Genomic DNA, 24895 nt, shown 5'->3' with positions numbered 1-24895 from the left:
ACCCCTTTCTGTGCCTCTCGACTCCAGCGTGTCAGGCCAGGGCCGGTCTCTCAATTCCTAGGAAAGACGAATACGAGGTGGGCGTCCCCTTGGAACCTCGGGAGATCAAACACCTACCTCGACCAGCAGATAGATGGTAGATTGACACTCAGAGAAAATGTGCTGCTGGACCCATCTTTATACCCCTGGGGGCCCGTATCCTCTTTCTTATCTAAGAGGCCAAATTCTACTGGTCCGTTTTGTGGCGCCAGTTCTTACAAGCAAGTTTCAAGTTAATTTACACTTGCAAGAGAGATAACTAAATTGTGAGTACTAGACTGTTTTTTACTGGGCGAGAGATTCCTCCCCCTGCGGACGGCTGTGTGTTCGTATCAATATGGGTTAAGTCAAGGACACTGCTTGGCAGCCTCTTGGTCAGCAATTGGCATATCTCTGTTTACAGCCATTCATGGTCACAGCAGCCTGGGTCTTCTGTTCTGTGTGCCCTGCATGCTCCAAGCAAGCAAAAATGGATGTTACAAGGGGGGTTCCTGTCTGGCTACATCAGGTCAGTGCACTAACCACTAGGTCAGGGAAACATTCTCACTCCAGTCCTAATCTTAGGGGAGTGGGCTAGCCCCCAGGATGCTACAACCACCAGCCCATCAACTGTGCCTTTTGTAGGTCCCAATGCCTCTGAGAACCCTGACTGGATCAAATTCTCCAGGCAAGATATGCAGTGTTACCTCATCTGAGAGTCCCGCTGGGGCTTCAGGGTCTAGCAGCTCGATAGCATCAGGACTTAGGTGGCTTTGCTTGTACTCAGCAGTAGAAATGTAGGTGCCATGCAGATTTTGCTTGTAGAAACAGATTTCTGGGGACTTCAAGCACCTACAGGTCAGCCAGAACATCTGTGCATGCAACTCCCTTTGTAGCAATAGCCCTAAGAGAAATTCCCAGCATCCAGTAGGAAGGCTGTGGTATAGCATGGAAGTGCACATAGGTCTTTTTGAGTCCAAGGAAGTCAGAGATTAGTGACTGTTCTGAGGTGCTTATTTTGTGGGGGAAAATGTAGAGAACAATTCAAATGTAGAGAACAAATGTAGAGAACCCATTAAAATACATATCACAAGTAAGGCTCACATCTTGGGGGAGCAAATGTCTCTCTCTCAACTACCTCCCCCCCACACTAGATCTGTCTCTCTCTCAACCTTCCCCTGAGGTCCACCATCCAATAAATCAGTCTTTTATAATTGCAAACAGAGCCCAAAAAGCTCACAGGTGAGCTAAGCCTACCTCTTATTCCTCCTCTCTTAGCCCTTCTAACTAGGAACAGCTGTTCTCGCTGTTTCTTTGGCTCATAGTGTAGCTACTCTCACAGCTGCTCTTCACATAAAAACTTTGAACTTGTAGCTTGCCAAAGAGCCCAGCGAGTTCCCTCTCCCCTCCTGCACAAGGCATTGGGAAAGGTGGTTGGGAACCATGCCGCACACTCTAGGTATATGACTCACTACTCCTTGCTCTGTGCCTAATCTGACACGGTGCCAGGAGATGGCTCTTCACTTCAAGCTCTACAGATTTATGCTTCTAGAGCTAGAGGTCCCTGGTTCAATTTCTTGATTGCTCAACAGGGTGGATGGTATGCACCTGTATGGTTAGCTGGGGATTCTGTTTATGTACTCCCCTTGTCCCCTTTTCCACCACATTATACAAGATCATGTAATACCATTTTACTGCATCACATCAACAATCTGCAACCATCAAAACCAGTGGGTTCCCACTTTCTATTTTGCTCTAAATAACCTTTCTATATTCTGCATTGGCCACATCAAGATCTGCTGTCTTTTAACATTCTCTGGCCAGCAAGCACTTACTCAGCAGTAGTGGTTTTTTTATTATGTTTTCATGTAAATGCTCTACATTTATAAACCAAAATGCAGCTCTGAAGCTGATCAGATAAAGGGTAGAATAAGAGCTGGCCACCAAATTGAAAGAACTACATTATACTCTTTAAATCATATTATTCCATTTTGGTAGTGATATTAACATGATGCCTGAGGTCAGATTTCCATTATACCCTTCTCTCTCTCGAATACCTTTCCTATTTATAAAACATTTCTAGTTTACTCCTTTAGTTTTGATTTATTTTTCATTTTTAAAAACATACTTTGTCTTTAATTTTTTAAAAATCAAACAAAGGCAACTAGAGGCAGAAAACTATCTTAAGATTGAGATTCAAACAGTGAGAGAAGTACAGAGGGAAGCATAACTTTTATGTTTTTCATTACATGATCCCATCATACTAGAAAACATACCATGAATACTCGGTACATAATACCATACAATTATCACGGAAAGGCAAAGTTACCTCTTTAATCATGAGATGAACATCCACGGTATTTTATATTATTGCATACGGGTTTGCAGTATGGTATGTGATTCTGCAGTGCAAGGCAGAGCTTTGTAATGCATGAGTGCTAGGGGGAAGACAGACTTGAGTTTTCTTTGAATACCCTTATTGTGAATTTCCTGACTCATTTGTGGAACATGTCCACTCCTCACACAACATTTATGCAATTTTTTGGGTCTGAGAGAGGGTGTTATCTTTGTGTGGGGGTTTTGTATGCCTGTGTGTTGATCCTTGTGATGTATGGATACATCTTCTTGCAACGGTGTGGATTTACGTGTATGCCCTTTGTGAGTAGATGCGCATCGGGAGGCAGGACCTATCAGTGCCTCTGTGTGAATTTGTGTGTGGCTGTGTCTCCCTTACCATCCGCTAGGTACTGTGACGAAATGGGTAATGAAGAAAAGGGTGATAGGAGAGACTAAAGGAGGGATGACTGGAAAGGAGAGGGTCTCACTTTCCATCCCACGCTGCTTATGCTCACAACTGAGTGCCTCATCTGGACTGGCAGATCTCTCGGTGGCTATTCTCACTGCAGGACCACCATGCCTCTGCCATTAAGCCTCGCTGGGACCAGAAGCCATTTTCTCTCCCCTGTTCTTTTAGCTACCTTCTCTGCCTTGAAACCTATTGAGCCAGCACCCCTCAGACACACAGAGGAGCAGAGTCCATTTCCCAAAAGGTATCCTTACTCTTGCTTTACATTTTTTAGAAACATCCGGTTCATTCTCTGTTACCCTCCACATCATACCTCTGCAAGGTGGGCATAAAACGCTGCTGCATCAGAAAGGCAGCATTGAACACTGGGACAAAGTGGGTGCAAAGAGATGACACAAGGTGCCAAGAAATACAATCAAGAGATGTTTCCCTCGCCTTCCGCGTACTGCAGCAGCCCAACCTCATTAGCTGTTTCCCAATTCAAGCATGTCCTGTAGCTGCGTTCAAGCGCTGTGCTTCTACAGTTTGGCTGCCGCAAGAAGGGAGGTTCCTGGCTTCCTACATAATGAATGAGAGCCAAACTGCTCATGTGGGCTCATCAAAGACAGCCAGTGAGAGGGAGAGGGCTGGTGACAGAAGGCTGGAGCAAGGGAGAGAGAACATCAGCAGCCTTTTGAGAATGATTGGGGGAATGCAGTATTAACACCAGTGAAGCAGATAGCTGGTTTAAAACAGAGACGAGAGCGAGGAGGGCACACCTATGTACGTGTGTACGAGAGAAAGAAAGATGGTCTCACTGCAAACCATTTACTGAATGACCTTCGTGACTTTCAGTTCACAAACCACCTGCAACCAGACTTGGATTTAGACTAATCTGCTCATTATTTGAAATTCACTAAAACATACGGGTTTCTGTGAACACGTGTCAGCTGTTGGTCAGCCTAGTGGTTACGGCATGCACCTGAGACCCAGGCCCTGCTCCAATGACTAGTGAAATAGTGATGACAAAGTAGAATTGCTTGAATAGGAAAGACAGAAAGGAATCCACTCCCAGACAATGTATCACCCAGACAGTGCACACAGCTGGAAGGTAGGAGACCTAGGTTTCAATCCCTGTTCCAAACCAGGCACGGAAGGGACTTTTAACCTGGGACTCCCACATAATAGAGGCAAGCTCTGGCCATTGAGCATGAGGGGGCACCACTACCACAGCTGCTTTATTTTGGGGGGGGGGGGGGGGGAAGAGATTAGGTGTGATCTGAGAAGGCCTACTACCTCAGGCCGGAGAGGCCATCTGGAAGGGGAATGGCTAGTTGGTGAGTCTTGCTGCAGCTTAGGCATGACTCAGCAATGAGCGATTTTGCACCCTCAGGACTTAGGTGGCTGTGTGGATGCCCCCAGGCAGAAATTTAGGCATGGAGGAAACTTTACCAGGGAAAAATTAGACCCTAGAGAAAGTAAGTTCATGAGAACAATTGCGCGATGACAGATTCTGTTCACAGGGGCACCCGGGACGCTTTCTGAGAAGTTCCAAGTAAAACAAGAGCTCATGCATAACAGAGTGAATAAAAAAGGATCACATGAAAGCAAACTCACACATTTGATCTGAGTAAGTGCCTTCCCAGCTGTAGTGATTACGTAAGAGAGAGCAAGAGGGAGAAGGGGGGGGGGGGTGAAAAATGGGAGGGTGCACAGACAGGCACTGCGAGAATCATGGGCTCCAGGGAGAGAAAGTTTCATTGCTATGGAGTTAACCTCCTGTGCTTTTCATTGCAGTTTTGTCTCTCAGTGCCTCTTGAATCAAGTTTGCATTTGCCTCTCTTGTGCTGGTTTTGTCACATCGAACTGATCATTAGCAGCACAAAGTGCTTCAGGCTATGTCTACACTACACAGCTTTTAGTGACATGGCTGTGTTGCTAAACGTCAAGCAGTGTAAATCCTGTCACTGCCTAAGAGTGGGGTTTGCACTGTTGAGAGGAGAGCGCTCGGGCTGACAACACACTGTTTACACTGCCACTTACTGCAGTGGTTTCGGAGGGAGCAGGGGTTTACGCAATGGTGAACGACAAGTTTGTCTACAATTGCCAGGATAGACAAAGCTCAGCTGTATTTTCTTCTCCTGCCAACAAGCTCTTTAGTGCTTCTTGGTTTGTTAACTCCATGATCACTAAGCTGCAACCAGGACATGTTACTCGGATCTAGCGGTCTCAGAAGGACACTCCCCATACCCTCCCCCCATTGACATGGATAGCAGGGGTTCTTGTTCCCAGCCTGTGTCTACAACAGCAGCAAATGCTTTCTCCCAGAGGTACAGCCCACTCCCAGTAACATTTGATCAGTGTTTACACTTACACTCATTTCAATGCCATGTCCAGAGGGACACAAAACCATGTCAGAAAGGACTTTCCACAGTGTTATGCCTCAACAACAAAGCCAAGATCCTTCCCCCGAATCTAATGTCCCCAAAATGGGCTTTGCTATGGGTTGTGAAATTTGAATCCAGGTTCAGGTCCAGATTCAGAAGTGAAGTGCCACGTTTGGAGCCATAAGTTAGGTGTGGGGGGTCCTCTGCTTTCCAGAGGTCTGAAGGAGGTTGGATATGCCTGGAGTAGATATAAAAACAGAAGGTCTGATTCAGAACTGCATTACCCCAGTCTGTGTCAGTTACGCTGGCAGAAAGCTGGAAAAACACAGTGGTGACTCAGATACACTGTCTCTTGCTGTTCAGAAACAAGGAGTCAGATTCTCAGCCAATGTAAACAGGCACAGCTCCACTGACTTCAATACTGCTGTGCTGATTTACACCAGCTGAAGTGTCTCATCCCAGAATGTCTCCGGAGATACATTGTCTGATTGGCTTTAACTCCACCATGCGTTGATGGCTGCAGCAAACCTAGAACGAATACGAAAGGATTCTGTGCTGATTTACTCTTCTGCTAATCCTCGTCTTAGAAATCATCTGTAAAATCGGATAGAGGGTTGGAACAGGTGGATTTAGTCAGCTGTGCTCATGAAAACAAGACTGGTAAAGCAGAAATAGTCTGGCCAGACAATGTGGTGTTTCACAGAGGGAATGTGATACACAGGAAGGGATTTGTGGGGAAGTTAGCAGAGTGTAGAAGCTGCTCTACACAGCTCTGCCAATGCCCCTGATTCCTGGCCTGCAGACCCCTGCTATTCCAGTCCCGGGCTCCCCACACAGCTCTGCCTGTGCCCCTCAGTCCTGCCCTGCAACCCCTGCTAGTCTGGCACTGAGCTCCCCCCGTGCCCACAGCCATGCCAGTGCTCCATAGTACTGCCCTGCAGCCCCCTGCTATCCCAGCCCTGGGCTCGCCACGCAGCCCTGCCAGTGCCCCTCGCTCCTGTCCTGCAGCCATCCTCCTTCCCCTGCTATCCCAGCCCTGGGCTCGCCACACAGCTCTGCCAGTGCCCCTCAGTCCTGTCTTGCAGCCCCCTGCTATTCCAGTCCTAGGAAGAATTGTGCCTGAAGCTCATGCCCTGCAATACTTCCCTATGCCTTGCCCTTTCTGACAAGGTGTCTGTTGAGCAGAGCGTGACCATCTTGGCTGAACCGTGAAATGCTTTTCAGGGAGACTGTAAAGAAGTTCTCTCACCATCTTCGGTTATGATCACACCCAAACTCATTCATAGCTGCAATTTAGCCACCTTTGTCCCTAGAGCACCAGTTGGAAAATGTCACCGGCATAATCTCCCCAACCATCTTGTCACCTTCCCTACGTTTCAGGAGATCCTGGGTTAAAATACACACTGCTAATGTAAAAGATTCATTGGCTGATATGACTACTCCAATAATAATTTCCTATGCATTTTTCCAATGAGAATAAGATACATCTAGTACATGTTCTAATAGACACAGGATGCTCTACGTGGTAGTGAACACAGCAATTAATGCTAATGAGTCGGCTGTTAGCAAGTAATATTATTGGTGTTATACTCACGCCTCACCAAATGCAGAGCCTCAGTTTGTTAAACAGACGCCAATGTTAACGGCCAAATTCTCTTCCCATGGCTAAGTTAGCATTAGTTAAATGTACCATTAAAAATAACCATTTAAAATGTCAATGGAAACAGTCTGCGCCTGCCAGGGTTTTTCTGGCCTCTCTTTTATTACTTCTGAACTTTTCAGTGATGGTGGGGAAGTGAGGTGGATTTTAAGTGCATTTTGACAATACAAATAAACAAACATGGAGAATTGGCAGCATTAGCTAAAGCCAAAGCCGGCATGTGAAAGCCTGCATGTTTCACTCACACTGCTCTGCCAATACTCCTCCCTCCCACCCTGCTGTGAGCCCCCCTTCTAGTCCATGGCTGACGTGAAAGTAACAAGAGTTACTTCGCTTCCGGCACCCTCACAGCTGCAGCATTGAATCTCAATCTGGATTTGCAGTTTTATTGGTTTCATTTAGGCCTTTTCCCTCGTTCTCTGGGAATTACCCACAAAATGAGAATGATTCCCCTAAATTTGTTCATTAAAATCTATTTTCCTGCTGTGTTGAGCTGATTCCTCTTTTAGCTGCTACTCCAGGGCATACGCAGACCCAAACCTCTCATCTCACCCTCCTTGCCCCTCTTCTGCCCCCCACCCACACACATGCTGAGCAAAAGTAGTGCTCAAGGGGAGAGGTTACCAAAAAGACTTGTTTCTGACTGATGCAGGTGATGACAAAGGCAGCCATTCTATAGACACCATCATGCCCTCTACTAACCATACAGCATCAGAGCCAACCAGTTTGCCAACAACAGACGGTAACGATAGGCTGCAATGGAATCGTTATCTTTCTGGGACACATACCTGGGCAGGACCATGAGTATACACAGGATGCACTGTGGTCTCTTGGCTAGTCACCGTAGCAGGATGCAGATGTGTTCACTGTTGGTCTCCTCACTGGAAAACTCATTGTGGTGGGGGCTACAAAGGAAAGAATTCCTGCTACTGATGTTGATGATCAAAGTCACATAAGATAAAGTACTCCTGAGAGTAAGGGGGTGGGGAGGAGAGTTCCCATAAAAGAGAATATGCCTACCATCAAGCGCGATGGGGGAGAAGAGGATACTGCTTCTAGCAGAATAAGAGGGCACCAGGGAGGGGGACAATATGGGATCCAGAGATTCTACAGGGCTGTGATTAGCTAACTCCACAGCAGCACAGAGAACAGCACCTGGTAAACATGTGTAGGGAAATATTTTCTGCTCACTGGCTGCAGTGAAATCCACATGGCTTCTCTCTTATGTCGCAGATGTTAGCGACAGAGCTTGGCCTAGCTGGGTGGGAGCCATGCCTCTGCAGAATCACATCCAGCATGCTCGTAAGGATAGGTGTATTCAGACACTCCAGGGTGAGCAGGGGCATGGTGGGGCCAAGGAGTGAGCACCAGCGAACATCTGTTCTAGGGCATCCTTTGCCGAGTCAGCAGCATGGCCAAAGCCCGGGGGGGGGCGAGGGAAGGGGAGAGAGGAACAGTTTCTGTGGGCCACTGGGCAAGGTGTGTGTGTGGTGGGGGGACGGACAGGATTTTGGGCAGAAGAGGCAGGGCCAGGGCAGCCATCCCTCAGCATTGTTGGGCCCATGGTGTTGGACCCTCCCCCCAGCCCTCAGAACAGCACTCCGGATGCAATTAAAGGGAGCTCAGGACTCTGGCCACTGCCTCTGAAGCAGCAGCAGCTAGGAGCCCCTGGCCTCTTTAGATCACCAGGCCCAGGAACAACTTCTCCCTTTGCCTCCTCACCCCACTGGTGCCTGCCATTTCCCACCGGAGGTCTGATGTCACGCTGACCCAGCAGTCAATACATCTGTTAGTCTATAAGGTGCCACAGGACTCCTTGTTGCTTTTGCAGATCCACGCTAACATGGCTACCCCTCTGATACTTGACCCTGCAGTGCCGCTACCCCTTCCCCCAGCAACACAACTGATTGTCATCGGTGCAAAGAGACCAAGCACCTGATTAGGGTGGTAGGCCAGGGCTTTGGGAAGCTCACAGCTATCGATGGTCCATGGTGGCAACTGGCAAACTCCTTTTTGATGCCCCAGTACACAAGATTTGCCAAGTAGCAAACAGGTCAGTAGAGCAGGCTCCACAGCGCTCTGTGCAGGAAGGGCAGGCTTTTACCCGAGTGCACCTCCTGGAGCAGCAATCAAGCTACTCATGACACCTGCAAGGACCAGCTTGACCCACAGCTACAGAAAGCAGCTTTGCAAAGCTACACATTTCCCTCGGTATGTTAGAAGAGGGATGTGCAAGCAGGGAAGGAAGGAATCCTGCTTTGTAACTCATGTTGCAGCAGTTTTTCTGCACTGACAGGAATGTGGCCAGTGCTCTGCAACCAGAAGAAACATCCTTAGGCTATACATTGTATTTGTGGAGTGCCTGGATTACAGCAGGAACCTCCCTGCCACCTGGGGAAGCAGGAGGAAGGAAAGCTGCAATCTCCACAGGCTGTGTAAGCAGCTGGCTGCTCTACGGGGTTTCTGTCTGCATGGCTCAGGCCCAGATAAGACAGCAGCCTGCAACAGCAGAATGACCACTAATCAGGATTCTGTGTCTCCCTGGTGCCCTCTGGTGATACCATCAGGACTGTGTTTCCTGGCCCCTCCTGCTCTTTATTCCTTAGCCTGAGGTAGGCTGGTTGAGAGAAATTTGGGGCCTGATATGTTCTTGGGCCTCTCATCCCACCCCATTGCATCACAAGTACAGAGATTTTGGGCCCACCCCCAAGCTCAAACCTCCTGTACAGTTCTCTTTCCTTCCATCCTCTCATCAGCCCTGTCCTGGGCCCCACAGCCTGTCCTGGGAAAGGGCAAGCCGTGCTGTGGCCTGGACACCAAGCTCTAGTGCACCCCCTTTTTTGGGACACTTCTCCATTCTGACTGGCTGTTTTTGCTCCACTTTTTGTTTCTGGGGAGGGAGGGCAGGAGGGGAGGGGGTATAATTATTCTCCATGCTGGTTAGTAAATTAGCTAAAGCTGCTCCTGTTGGTACTCCCCTTGTAAATTCATTTGTTTCCTAGCATCATAGGTTCCATTTTTCCGGCACCCTCCTCTTTCTGGTTCATATCCTACACATTCCTCTTCCCATTCCCCAGCACCAGACCCCTTTTTCAAGGCCTAGGTCCCGCTATTCAGATTTCCCATGTGCTAATTTTTTCCTTCTCTGCTGACCAGTTTCCCTTCCACCTTGTGTCTATTTCCTGGACCCTCCTATGCTATTTTCCTGAAACCAAGCCCAAACCTGCTTACTCTGCTTCCCTCCCCCTGCTGTCTTCTCATCTCCTCCCTTCTGCTCTGTTTGCCTGTATGCCTTGGGGCTTCTGGACATATTTTCAAGACACATCTCTGCCCTAGCTCCTCACACTCCACTGGCCTCTCCCCCACCCCTCCTGTTTTCTCCCCATATCTTAGCCTCTCCTCCTTATCTCCATACCCTCTCTGCCCCCATTGTCTATTGTCCCAACCTTTCCTGTTCTCAGCTCCTGATTTTTCTATGCCTACCCTGACCCACCCTGTACCCAGCCTCACTCTAAGCCTCCCGACTTCCTGCCTGCTCTCTTGCCATGTACTGACCTTCATTTTCCCCAGACTTACCTGCTCCAGTTGCCTTTGGCCTGGTTCCCACAGCCACCCTTCTTTTCCCAACCCAGCCTGCTGCTCTTTGGCTTCCACCTCCATGTTCCTCCCACCCTGCTGCAACCAGCCTGTCCCATCTTCTCTCTTTGTAGGCCCTGCTGCTGTGTCTCCGGTTTTTCTTTTTTTTTTGTGAGTTGTTGGTATTTGAACCCACCTGTTGCCAGAGACAGAACTAGTGCTGCTGACTTCTAGTGAGGGGCCCAGGTCCCACACCTGCAGCCCCAGACCCACATCAATCACCAGTGACCCCCCTCCCCACCCTGTTCTCATGTGTGCCCCAGCAGCACAAGTCAACCCCCTAGTACTACCTCTGCAGCCCCTGGGGTTCTTCACTCACCTTGCCGGGGGGGGGGGGGGGGGGGCAGGGTTGCTGCAATGGTGCAGAGTTCACCACCCCAGTCCCAACAGGGTTGTGCAACTAAGTTGCAAGGATAGGGCGGAGCACAGGACAGACTGACCCATTGTGCATGGGGGGGGGGGGGGGATATGCACAGACTGACCCATTATGCATGTGTGTGTGGGGGGGTGCACAGACTGAGCCATTGTGCATGTGGGGAGGGGAAGAGTGCACAGACTGACCCATTGTTTACAGAAGCCCTGGGGAGGAGCACAGAACAAGCTGGTCCATTGTACTTTGGGTGGGGGGAAGCCTGCAGACTGACCCATTTTTGTCACAGGAGGGGTGGGAAAAGACCATGGGCTGACCCATTGTTCAGGAGCGGTGGGGGAAAGCAATAGACTGACTCATTATTTACAGGGGAGAGGGGAAGCCTGCAGACTGACCCATTGTTCAGAGGAGTGGGGAGAAGCTCACACACTGAGGCTATGTCTACACTGGCCCCTTTTCCGGAGGGGCATGTAAATTTCACCAGTCGTAGTAGGGAAATCCGCGGGGGATTTAAATATCCCCCACGGCATTTAAATAAAAATGTCCGCCGCTTTTTTCCGGCTTTTAAAAAAGCCGGAAAAGAGCGTCTACACTGGCCCCGATCCTCCGGAAAAAGCGCCCTTTTCCGGAGGCTCTTATTCCTACTTAAATCCCCCACGGATTTCCCTACTACGACTGGTGAAATTTACATGCCCCTTCGGAAAAGGGGCCAGTGTAGACGTAGCCTGAGGGACTGGGTGGTGAAGTGTCCTGGCATCTCCAGGAATGAATGACCATGCCATGTGACAAAGCCTCCAGGAATAGCTCCAACCAAAATTGGCACCCCTGTGACTCACAAGAGCTTCAGGGGGTAGCCACGTTACCGAAAAAAACAACAAACAGTCTGGTAGCACTTTATAGACTAACAAAACATGTGGATGGTATCACGAGCTTTCGTGGGCACAGCCCGCTTCTTCAGATGACCAGAGTTATGAAAACTGGAAATAAATAGGAGAGGGGAAGAACTGTGTGTGTGTGGGGGGGGGGAGGATGGGAGGGAGTACAGACCATTGTTGAGGGGAACAGGCATACCCCTGGTAGCTCTGACTTGGTGAAGAGTATGGGTGGGATGGGCAGGCTGCCCCGTGTGCAAGCCCATCTATACCCCTAGGGCCAGACTTGAGGCGGGGAGGGATGACAAGGCCAGCCCTCTGCTCACTGCACTGGGGATAGTACTTAGCTACGTTTAGTGCATTCATTGGATCAGAAGTTAAGCTACCCCAGCTGGAAATGATGCCTCCTCCACCTGCAGTGTAGACATACCTTAAATGCACTTTTCATTCTGCTCCAGCCTATCTGTGCTGAACTCCTCTGTGTCCATTAGTAACTGCCTCACAAGTTCTTCCCTGTATTTCCCTGGAGGTTGCTGTTCGGTGTCAAGTTGCATGCCACAAGGGGCCATTTGAAAAATTAAGTTAAATGAATGCATTTGCTGGGGGATCTTAGGCCCTTGCAGGCTGCAAGATTGAGTAACCCTTTTCACTGCCTCCAGAAGGCTGTCCCTTTCTCCTGCACACCAACATGTTGCTGCCACAGAAGGGGAAGAGACATGGAAACATTCAGTGTCTCAGGTGGGAGAAGAGAGGAATGTTGGCATCTTGAGTCCCATTTGAGACAAAATGCTGGATGGAAAGTCTTGAGAACTGGTTGAGAGAGCATGCATACCCATTACTGTGGTTAACATAGGATTTTATCCCAATTGCAGTGGAAGTCTTATCATCAGCAACAGTGTTGGGAGCAGGATCGAGTCCTGTCATATCCTTTTTAGACTTTGGACACAGCTCTCTCTGAATTCCACAACAGCATGTTAAAAAATTCCTGTGTTGTTTGTCTAGAGGAGGGATGGGGAACCTTTTCTGGGTCGGGGGCTGCTGACCCACAGAAAAATCAGTCGGGAGCCGCATACAAGTGAGAAGCAAAGAAAACACAAACAAACAAAAATTGATTGAGAAGGATGAAGACGTGCCTCACATTCTCTCGCAAACTAGAGGTTGGGAGGGCCCAGGCTAGTATATTTTGTGTGACGGAGCGCCAGCACAAGCTTTCCAATGCTGGGGGGCTGCATGAGTCCCGAGGGCTGGATCCAGACAAGCCAGGGACTGTGTCCGGCCCCCGGGCCTGAGGTTCCGCACCGTTGGTCTATGGGATCTCCACCCTTGGTCTAGGGGATCCCATATACTCACTGCAAATCCATAGACTTTAAGTGTGTCACAGTTACCACAGTGCTGCAAACCAGGCCATATGGAACTTCAGGGCAACAGCTGGCATAGAATTCAGTTGCATAGGCATTACCTATACCTTGAGCTAGAATCTCTCTTTATATGGCACCCTTCTCAAATATATGCTGCATCCGTCTCCAGTGGGTACTGCTACCACCCACTGGAGTTAGCCCTTTAGTTCACAGGGTGTGTACCAGGCTGAACCCTTGCTGCTAACCGGGTGGTGGTGGGGCCATCGATCAGGGTCAATGATGCACGAATTACCAGTTCTCCTTCGATCAATAGAGGGTATCTGCCAGCCATTTCATTACAAACTCATTGCACCAAATGAAACAAAACTGTGTATGGAGGGTGGGAGGAAAGAAATTAAGATGCATTTCTTCCTTTTCACGTTTATTTCATTTTTGTTTTTGTTTTTTTTTTGTTTTTTTTTTAAGATCACAGAAGAGCAGAGCATTCATACATGTAAAGAAACAGAAACAAGATAACAGAAGTTAAATACATTGAGGAAAGTAAAAAGAAAAAGCTTTTTTGTTGGTGTCAGGTTTTTTTGTTTTGTTTTGTTCTGTTTTTCGTTCTTTTTTTTTTTTTTTTACACACACACACTTGCGCGTTTAAAATTTTCTTCCACAGAGCTAGTATCTTAAAACAAACCAATGGCAAAAAAATAAAATGGCCGTGTTCTTGTTTCGTTAAAGAGAAGTTCAGCTCATGTCTACGGTGCTGGGGAAAAATATATATAAAGATATAGATATATATATATATTTATATGTATATAACACTGTTAATGAGGAGAGTTCTAACCACCCCACTGAGTAGCAAGAAGAAGGGACTGGACCTCCTCTCTAAGGCCTGGAGGATGAAACTTAGCTCCAGCTGAGGAAATGGAAAGTTTTGGGGGCAGTTGGTGGAGGCAATTTTTACTCTCCCCCTCTACACCCGCACCTTTTCTTTGTATGTAGGAAGTCACCACAAACCATGCAACTGATGGCTTTCAATAGACAGATTGCTAAAAGCAAATTGAGAAGTATGTATCAGGTTTCTTGTGTCATGGGGGGGCTGGGAAAAGAGAGTGGTGTGATGGCTGCATGAGGGATTTTTGGAAAAGTGTGGCATGGTGTGGTGTAGGATGTTTGGGGAGGACTGAGTATCTGTGTGACTAAAAGAGGGAGCAAATGAAATAACTTCAGTGCAGGAAGACACTCCTGAGTTGGGAAGTTCTCTCCTTGTAGACAGTGTCTTAGGCGGGCTTATTCATTGCACCTGCGTGTGCATGCACACACGCGTGCACACACACGTGCGCACATGAGGTGTTAGGCATTCTTAGAAGGAATTGAAGGACTTGGCTGAGGATAGGTAGCAGGGCTCAGTTCAATCATGCTGTACTCACAGATACACTGGGATGTTGATGAATGGTCCCCTAGTTAGGGTATCACAACGCATGTCCTCCATAGGGCTCAGGAAGTGAGCTGAAGATATACACCAATTGGGGAGAGGTAGTTCCCTGCCCTTCCTGTAGATAATCTCTTTTAGATAGGACCTTTGCCCATTAATGTGCTCCCCAGGCAGCCTTGCTATGAAGTCTGCCCTCCCATCAGCTCAGCAGTCCTTTCCCCTTGACTGGCTCTGTTCTCCTTAGAGATCTGCAGGCCCTTCTGGTGGCACTAGCTAATCTGGATCTGCAGAGCGGAAAGGGGCTTCCATTTCCTAGGTTAACTTAGAGGGGTGATCCTCTTTTTCTTGCTCTTGTCAGGCTGCCTGGCTTGCCATTCAAGTGCCTCCCTGAGCTGTGCTTGGATAGGGGATCTTGCTGGCTTCCTTACCAAGATGATTTCCACCCTGCTGAAATGGTGAGATAGGAAAGCAAGTGAACACCTGAGATCTGGCCTTTGAGGAAACAACCACAATAGATATCATGTTGAAGTGTCTCACTGTAAGATCTAAGGGGAGGGGAGGCTTTCCTCAGCATGTTACATAGAGGGGAACAGGAGAACACTCCTTAATCTCAAAAAGAGTCCTGCAACTAACTCCCTCAGGCACCACAGTGGAAATATATCCTCTTTGAGACCAAGCTGAGTGCCAGTGGCTGAGAATTCTGAGCATGGATTGTGGGCCACACATGGCCCCACTTTTTTTAAAATCAGCACAGCCTTGGGAGACCATCTCCTAGTGTAATTCTGTCTTCCTTCTCTCACCACTCTGCTTGTCATTTTAGGGGGTTCTTTTCACAGTCCTTTCTATGCACTTGCCAAAAATGAAATAAGCTTTTGCCACCCTCAGGAAGGCGACTTAGAACTTCCCATCTCTGTCCCACCTCCTCAAGACTCTATTGCATGGCTCCATTTGCTGTGGTTTGCTACGTGGTGTCAAGCACCAGGAAGAGTCTGGCCATGAATCAGAGGGGTTGGTGCAGAGGACATGGGTTCTACTGTTATACTTGGGAGAGGAAACACTTTTTTGCCACACACCTGGGTTCCTACATAAGAAGATGTGAAGGCCTGATTGAAATGCCTTCTTCTGGAAGGGCTGAGAGTAAGATTAAAGGCTCCCCAGATCCTCTCACACAAAGGCCCATGAATCATTGATCATTTCCCCAAATTTCTTTCCAGACTTGCAACTTCTACGTGGCCTGGAAAAAGTGTGAAAAATGAAGTCTACTAAGTTAATCCTATGGGCTGAGTTTTGAAACAAGGGCATCTTAATTGGATGCTCAGAAAGGTACCCACGTGCATGGAATGGGTGTGCCTGTATCTAAGGGCCAATCTGAGCACTGAAATAGGGATGGGTGGGTGAGTGGAGTTCTGAAAGTTTGGTGATTGACTTGTAGCCTGGCATGGGAGAAAATTGGCGATTTGCCTGTGATCCTGAACAATAAATGCTCTGTAAGCCGGTGTACACTCAGGTTATAATTCGGTTTACACAATGCATGTAAGCAAAAAACAAAAAACTTTTGATAATGTCACCATTAACATGACGCTGATGGTAACACTGGTCTATACAACATTGCTGGTAGAGAAAGCAGGGGTTTTGCACTGCTGCTTTATGTGTTCACAAGTTGTGATCTGGAAAAGGATACCTGTGTTAACTGGGGGTTTTCATACCCACCTTCCCAGCATTTCACAGACATGCATCGCTTCCTTTTTTCACCCAGCCAGACACATACAAACAACATGCTGCAATCATGCATGGCGTTTCAGGTGCTCCCAGAGGGCTGCGTTCATACTGTTCATTTCCTTTCAGAAAAAAGATGCTCCTGCCCCCGCCTGTTGGTAAACTGAAAAGGGTTAGAAACCTGCTAGCAAGTAAGGGGCCATATATTAAACCTAAGTATTTGTTCCTCTGCTTGAACGTTGCTGGACATTTCATGTCACACTTGTATATTTACAAACTCGTAGAAGAAATACAATCTTTTTTTTAATAACACTATATGTTAAACCTCCATCAATCAAACACAAATACACCTATACTCTCAAGGAATTGGTGTCCCATTCCAAACCCCACCGAAGGACAAGGCAGCAAGCAAGCGAGTGGATTTGGAGGGGGGGCAGAGGGACTATGGGCTTCAGGGGGAACGCTGTACACTTTGGAGGAAATATATTTTCAATTTAATTATTCATAGGGGGTGAAGAAATGGTCAACAAACCACTGAGTGCTGCCTAGCGCTCATGAACACCCCTACAATAACACAGCAATATGTGCCACTCTGCACTCATCAGTGACCCTACAATAGCAAACGGGTGTGCACAGCCCAGCACTAATGAAACAAAGTGTGTAGCCAGTCCTCATAAACAACCCCACAGAAACACACCTGTGAGGGCGGCCCACCGCCCATGAGCAACTGAACAATAACAAACTGATAAGCCAATAGGAGGGGAGAGGGTGCATAGTCCCTCTCCCAAATTCAATAGCTGCTATTGATTTGCACCCCCAACCCCCTCCCCACCCCCGACTCAGAAAGGATCCCCAGCATGGGCTAGTGAGATTGTAAGAGACTCTGCAGGGCTCCTGGTCAGTAGGTCGACTACAGGAGAAGGTCCAGATTCTCAAAGGTATTTAGGTGCCTAATGCCCTGTGAGTTCAACTGGAGCCTACATACCTCTGAAGGTCTGTACTGCAGCCACGCTGGATTCAGTTCACCCAGGAGAGGTTGCAAGGCCCAGCACGCAACAGATCAAGGGCGGAGTCCTAACTCTGGGGCACCGATTGATTTCCAACCCCCTCCCAAACAGCAATGGTGTCATAGATATTACCAGGGTGCACACGCACACATTCTGGGGTCTGATGTTTTTTTGTAGGGCTTCTTCTCCAAAACACAGAGGGTAAATTACAGCAGAGCCCAGCTTCAGCTGAGCATGTACCTTGAGGGATGGAGAGGAAATCCTCCTCCCTTCACTGGCGACATCCCACAGGCCCTGTTTCGCCACTCTCCTCCCTTCAAAGACTAATCTTTAACTGCAAACCCTGGATGGCTGCAAGACGCTTGGCTGTCTCTTTAATGGATTGCCTGTCTCTCGCCCCAAACTGCCTTGCTCAGCAGAATGAACGGCACTGCCGTTGGAGCTGTTTGATCAAGGTGAATGCCGCCATGCTGAGCCGGCGCTGAATTATAGGGAGCGCCTTGCAGATCTCCTCACAGCTGAGCTAAGGGAAGGACTGAAATGCAAAACAGAATTAACTCATTGCTTTCTGGGGAGCATTCTCCCCTTTCTTATGCTTGGGCTTGAGCCAGAGAGCTTTCCACCCCATCTCGCCTACATTTTTTGACAGCAAATGCCAAGCAGATCGAGTTTGTTTATTTATGGGCCATGGAGGATGGAAAGAAGGTGATTTTTACAGTTTAGAAGATTGAGGGAATGGCAGCATTTGCTGGCGTAGGACACAGTGAAGGCCAGTGCACCACTCCTAAGTCCTGGCCCATAGCACTCAGGCTAAGCCAAGTCCAGAGGCTCTGCTGGGATGGGATTGGCAATCCCAACACATCCTCTGCTATGGACACCCAGATCATGGTATGAGGGCATTTAGAAACAGGGTGCCAGAGAGACTACCCAGGTGCATTTAGCCAGCTGTCTTCTTTCACAGCTGGTCAGCATAGCCAATGGGATATGCAAAGCTTGTCCAATTTGCATATCTCATTGCTTACATCGCATGCTGCAGGACCTGTTGCTGAAATGGTAGATTCCAGCAGCAAGGTAGCATTTCAGTAACTCTGCTCGGAGACCCAGCATCTCTTCTGCAACAGGTGTCAACTACTTCCTCCTGTGACCATCCAGAGGGCGAGAGGATGTCTAGAGGCAACATGAGCAACCTTGACACATTACACCTAGCTCAGTAAAACACCTCCTGTTGCTTGTGCCCTTGTAACTCTCGTAAATGCACCACCCAAACTTCCTGTGTTGTATGCCAAGCATTTTAGCTCCAGTTTTTTTTATAGTCCCAGGTCCTGGCCACTTTCTGAACCAGTAAGATTTTTCTATAATGTATACAATTAAACAGCTCTATGGTGGCTGGGAGGGATATTTACAGGCCTTCTTTGATTGTAGCAAAGAGGGCAGAGGGACAAAAGATTCATTTCTCTAGTAATACTGATGGGTTATGGATTGCCCCTCGAAGGCTTTTCTGTTGAGAGATTTATCCACCGTGCCGTACCTACTGATGTAGAAGGTCAGTGAAGCCCAGGTTAACTCACTAATTATCTCTCTTCCCAGTCCCCCTCTCTCCCTCAGGAGTGGACAATGGAGCAGTTCTTTTGAAGTGCTGCTCTCAGAGAATTGCTATCTAGGATCCTATGGGTCAGTCACATTGATTTGCTACCTGGTTGGACATAAACACAAGCACTGCTGTGAAGGAGGAGCCTCTCTTCTGGTGCAGTGCCCACCGGGGGGTTGATGAGGGAAGGTTCTAAAAAGGATGGAGCGTGACTCTTCCAAGCAATATGGCCAGGAGGAAGTCAAGGCAAAAGCCAGCTGACAGGATGGAGGCCCATCTGAACCAGTGCCACAAGTGATGCACTCCCCACCTCCCCCCCACATCTGCCCAAGTGATCTCTCAGCACCGTGTCTCACACTTACAATGCAGAACTTTATCTACAGCATGATGAGCTTATGTACATATGGACCATTCTCTTCGCATGCTTTAGAGAGAGAGAGAGACACACACACACACAGACACACACGGGAGACAGAGACACCCGGCCAAATACAGGGGGAGAAGAGAATAAAAACAGTGTGTTTGTAGCATAGTCAACATAGCTTGAACTCAGGGCAGAGAGGGAGGAACTGGAGGAGCAGGGACATAAGGGCGGGACCAACAAGGTTGCAAGGGCTAGGGAGGAGGTGTAGGGTTTCTTCATGGGACACCAGTATGTGAAAGGGTTCAGGACTCTTGCTTTCCAAAAGTCTGAACTGGAAGAGTCAGCTCATCAAATGGCCAAGGGAATCAAAGGGATAAGTGGCTATACACCTCACAGCGAAGATCTTCTCATTTAGAAGATGAAAGAAAGAGGACTAAGGAAAGAAGGGGGGAAACAAAGGGAAAATAATAAATCTGGTTGGTTGGGGTTGGTTGTTTTGTTTTGTTGGGTTTTTTTTTTTTACATCTCAGCGTCTTTGGCACAACGCGGTCCCCTCCCAGCGCCCCCTTCCCTCCTGCTCTCCGCGTCGCTTCCCAGATGGTCGATGGCTTGACAGACATCTTGTCGTAATTCGGAATAAATGTTGCTGAGTCTTCTTCGCTGTAATTTCCCCCCCCCCCTTTGCTCTTGAACACACAAAAGTTGTGAAAGACCCAGTCCTCTCCCCCCCCCCTTTTCTCGCTCTGTCTCCTGTATGACGCGTTTTGTTTTGTGTGTTGTTGTTGTTGTTGTTGTTGTTGTTGGGTTTTAATATTTTTTAAATTCTCATTATATTAACATTTGCTAAGTAGGCAGAGGAGGGACACTGCCAGCAGCCACAGTGGTACGGCCAAGCTCATTGAACCGTTGTCTACTCTCCCTGTGCCAGGTCCTGTAGGGAAAGAGAGGAAAGGAAGAGAGAAGAGGAAAGGGTTACATACAGCAAAGAAGAAACACAGTCAGCAAGGAACATGTTGATGGACTTCAAAAGCACCGAATCAGAGCTACCGTGCGGGCTCCCAGTGCTGCTGTGCCCTTCACTATGGCGCCTCCTGCTGGGAGAGGTTAGGATTGGTGGTGAGCTTCCTTCTAAAGAGCTCACCACTATGTTCCTACTATGTGTCCTGCTGGGAAAGGCTGAGTCTTCGGTATCTGTGAGCTGTGCCCCCCCACACCCCCAGACCTAGCACCCCATGCCCAATTCCCTCCTGCCTCTCCTGCAGAGACAGACTGGTGCTGGAGTTTCCCACAACAAGCACCATTCCTTCCAATGCCAGCTACAGGGAGAGATTGGGCCTATTATGAGCTCCTCAGTAAACAAGCTCTTCTAGCCTGTTCTCGCTTTCCCTAGCGATGGCCACACAGCATTTCTTTTCACTTCCCTCCTTCAGGTGGCCCTTGAATGCCAGGACTTGTTATAAACCTGCACAGTGATGATATCTGTTTGCAGCCAGATGCCTGCTCCACACAGGCAGATGCATCGCAGCATTCCAGTCAATGAAGCATGGAGCCAATCAGCGCATGTCTTTAGTGCCAGGGGAACCACCATAATTATTTCTTTCTTAATCGGGAGGAGGAACAATTTCCATGTAACTATTATGACCCTTTGGTGCTGCACTTATAGGGAAGGGAGTCCAAGCAATGCTTTGATGTTCACAGGACTGGGGAATAAAGTTGGAGGAGCAGGGAAACGTTCCACTGCAGCAACAAATAATGCAGACTTGCTACAGGAATATTATGTCCTAACACAAGTGACATCTCATTCATCCTCCCATCTATGGCTCTCCTTCCTGGACTGTTTTTAAGGCAGCGCTTCTGCTTGTCATTCTCCCTGCAGCGCCAGTCAGTGGTATCTTATTATACCAGGGGTGTGTGAAAAGTGTATGTTCTGTGTATGTCAGCGCCTGTCTGTGCTCGTGTGTGGTTTTGCAGGAAGAGAGGGATGCATGGATGGGGACTTGTTTGTACGGACAGTTGTGAGGTTCATGGGGCGAGTGATGCTGTCTATATGAAGACATGTTCATTACAGCAGGAGAACTGTTTATTGTAAAAAAAAATATTCTTTACAGGCCAGCCTCAGAATTTAATAGGGATGGAACCAACAGAGTTCTATAGAAATAGGAGGGATAAAATTCTTTATTAAATTCTAGCTGGTGCTTAAGAGAAACAAACTCAACAGAGGTTCACATTATTCATGCAACGCTGTAGGCTTTTCCCAGATGAGATTTGTTACTATCATAGCCTTTGTTTAGTCAGCCCGCTGTTAGTGACCTGATGCTGTTTTTTCATTACTAGGAAGCTTATGTCGAATCCTGTCGAATCCTCTTCTTCAGCTGTTCACTGTGCATCTTTTGAAGCTGGCCACCTAAGTCACATGGTACTATGCCTGCACTCTGGCTAGATGCCAGAGACTGAAAGCTCAAAAGCGAATCATGCACTTACCCCTTATACATCCTGACACCAACCACTGCTGAACTTTTGAGTGCATGCGCAGCCGGTGGATGTCTGAACAGTCATGAATAAAGAATAATCTGACCCCACAAGTCACAGCAAATGCACCACGGGGCTTTTATTCACACAAAAAAGTCTGTGAGGCAGGGTTTTTATTATTCAGCTCTAAAATGCATTTAGGTGACTGTGGGCACCAAGTTGTGCATTTATGCTTGCATATTATAGATGTATGGGACATATGTGTGAGTCTATAGAGGTGTGTGTTCCGGAGACTGCACACATATAGGTGCATAGATGTGTGCAGGTGTTCCATGCACCATGGAGTGATGTGCACTGATATTTATGGGTAGACCTATGTGCCTGTGGCTATGTCTACACCGCAGGGTTTTTGTGCAAGAAGTCTTTTGTTGAAGAGTTCTTGCACAAAAACTTCCTGCACAAAAGCGTGTCCATACCTCAAAGCACATTGCTTTTGCGATGCGCTTTTGCGCAAGAAAGCATCCACACTGCATGGACGCTCTTGCGCAAGAAAGCACTGATGGCTATTCATAGAATGGCCATCAGAGCACCTGTGCTTTTTCAGATAGGCTCTTTTTGCACAAGAAACCCCCGTGTAGCGTCCACACGTGCCTTATTGCGGAACAGCTGTAGTGCAAAAAGGAGTTATGCCTCATAGAAGGAGGTTTATCTACACTGCAAAAAGCCCTCTGTTCTGTCAATTGACTGTAGATTTTCTTGCGCAAAAACACGCTTGAGGTTTGGATGCTCCATTGGGTTTCTGCATAAAAACGGCCGGTTTTGCACAAAAACCTTGTAGTGTAGACGCAGCCTGTATATTCCCACTTGTGTGTGCACTGCTGATTGCATGTTTCAGTGTTTGAAGGTGCGTGTGTGTCCCTGTGGATTGGTGTACATTATATATGTTGTGGGTATGTGAAGATATGGCTCTTTGTGTGTGTGTGCGCGCGCGCGCATGTGCGCGTGGACAGCCTGGTGACTTCATTCAGCTCAGTGCATGGATATGTGTGTGGGCACGTGCACATGCCCTGTGAGCTGGCGGGCATTGTGAATCTTTGTAGATGTGGGTGTGCGTGGGTAACTGTTCACATAACAGATTCTGCATACATGCCAGTGGGTCGATAGGTAACACGTGCATGTCATAACACGTGGCTCCATGCAGGCATGGGTGGATACATAAAAGTGTGTGAGATGTGATTTCCAATGGTGTCAGCTGCAGCCAAGTTAGAGTAGTGGCCGCCTGTTCAAGAGTGGCACAGGGCCCCTAGGAACAGGGACTATCTACAGTGTATCTTAGGTGATTCAGACAGCCTGGCCTGCTCCACCTTCACAACTTCCCATCCAGGGTTCTTCTACAAGAAGAGGCTAGGGAGGGCTGAGACTGGAAGAAAACAGGAGGGGATGCACCCAGGCCTTGGAGGGGATGCATGATGAGGACATGGCGGTGAGTCTGGGAGGGGATAATATTGTGCCAGCATGTGCTCATACTCATTGGCAATATTCCCTCTAAATTCTTCTATCAAAGGGTGGAATACATTTTATGTGCACCACCAGTAGAAACACATGCTACTGGCTGTGTGTGCTCTGCTAATCAGCTGGGCGGCACCTGCTCCTGGGTAGTCACCCATGTGCTCAGCTTACAGTGAACAGTGCTCAGTGGTATCAGCGATGATGTGGTTGGGTGATGAATGCTGTGTGCCAGCGTGCATCTTAGTCCATCTCTGGGGAAGAGCAAGTGTGTGTGACCTTGTGTGTAACCATTAAGGTCTTTGTAGATGACAGTGGAGTTGTGTGTGTGGTCATGTCGGAATGTCTGTGTGTAGCTGTTGTGTGGTGGCCACCTGTAGTTTTGTCAGTGTCTGTGTGCAGCAATGAGTCTGCATGCTGTTGTGGTCATGCCTGCTGTGAGTCTGTGTGTAGTTTCATTGATCTGCAGTGGACCCATGTAGATGTATTTAGTAGGTCTGTGTGGTGGTGTGGTGGTCTGTAGTGGGTGTGTGTGTTGATTACGTGAATGTCTGCTGTGGGTCTGTGTGTAGCTATATTTGTCTGTTTTGGATCAGTGTAGGTCTGCATTAGTCTGCAGTGGGTCTGGTGTAACTATGGTTTCGTCTGCCATGGGATTGTATGCCACTGTGCAACAGTTGTCTGCCATCGTCTGTGTGTGTAACTGTACTGGACTGCAGTGGGTCTGTGTGTAATTGGGTGAATGTCTGAGCTCTTCCACAACAGGGATCACTGGAGATTTAAGTGTAGAGACCATAATTCTTTCTCCCCAACTATGCTGCCTTAAGAGAGGAGACTGATTAAAGTGGCTTTTAGGCTGTTTGGAGCCACTGCAGCAGTTCAAAGCCGCCCCAGCCTGCATGTAGCCACAGTAAACATGGTGGCTGAGTCTAGACTGGCATGATTTTGCGGAAATACTGTTAACGGAAAAGTTTTTCTGTTAAAACTATTTCTGTAAAAGCGCGTTTAGATTGGCACTGATGCTTTTGCGCAAGAAGTGCTTTTGTGCAAAAGCATCCGTGGCCAGTCTAGACGCGATTTTGCTCAAGAAAGCCCCGATCGCCATTTTAGCCATTGGGGCTTTTTTGCGCAAAACAGTTCTTCCCTGGCTACACTGACCCTCTTGAGCAAGTATTCTTGCGCAAGAGGACTTTTTCCTGAGCGGGAGCGTGAAAGTATTTGTGCAAGAAGCACTGATTTTGTACATTACAAAGTCAGTGCTCTTGTGCAAATTCAAGTGGCCAGTGTAGACAGCTGGCAAGTTTTTGCGCAAAAGCAGTTGCTTTTGTGCAAAATCTTGCCAGTCTGGACACACTCAACGTGTAGCTCTGTTTAGTCTCTGTGTGTCAGTGATAGCGCTACCTTAATTTTCTTTTTTTTGCCAAATAATTCCTCAAACTAATAAAATGCCTGGTTTTATTGATTTTTTTTATTTAATCAAAAAACTGAAAAGTCCAAAACTCAGGGAAAAATTTAGATGAGAATGAAACTTTTTTGCCTTAATTGAAAAATTTGCAGGACATAAAACAGATTTCCTAATCAGTCCTAGTAGACATATAGTCACATATTGCTGTGACTGTATAGAGTTGTGTTGGTCTGTGTGTGAAGGCACTCGTGTGGTTTTTGCATATGTGGGAGACAGTCACTTCTGAGGTTACTGCATCTTCCTGGTGCTTTTCAGCTTGGCCATGTCCAGT

At 47.8% G+C, this 24895-nt stretch overlaps 1 protein-coding gene across 10 annotated transcripts in view; it reads right to left on the bottom strand.

Moving 5' to 3' along the window:
* Positions 1 to 24895, bottom strand: part of LSAMP (limbic system associated membrane protein) — a 1541410-nt gene that overhangs the window by 54651 nt on the left and 1461864 nt on the right. For 3 of the 10 annotated variants that reach the window (XM_075906364.2, XM_075906354.2, XM_075906357.2), the window contains exon 8: positions 7639 to 7755. In XM_075906364.2, coding sequence (XP_075762479.2) covers positions 7685 to 7755 — 71 coding nt within the window. In that variant the 3' untranslated portion in view covers positions 7639 to 7684. Of the gene's footprint in view, positions 1 to 2233; positions 5785 to 7638; positions 7756 to 13462; positions 20116 to 24895 lie in introns of those variants that run through there. The other 7 variants (XM_089772436.1, XM_075906349.2, XM_075906335.2 and 4 more) reach the window with 7 other exon arrangements.

The sequence above is a fragment of the Pelodiscus sinensis genome, chromosome 1, assembly GCF_052426305.1.
Source record: "Pelodiscus sinensis isolate ZL-2025 chromosome 1, ASM5242630v1, whole genome shotgun sequence".
NCBI classification, from domain to species: Eukaryota; Metazoa; Chordata; order Testudines; family Trionychidae; genus Pelodiscus; species Pelodiscus sinensis.
Note: the sequence above shows the minus strand (reverse complement) of the source record. Positions and strands in the feature narration are given on the sequence as shown.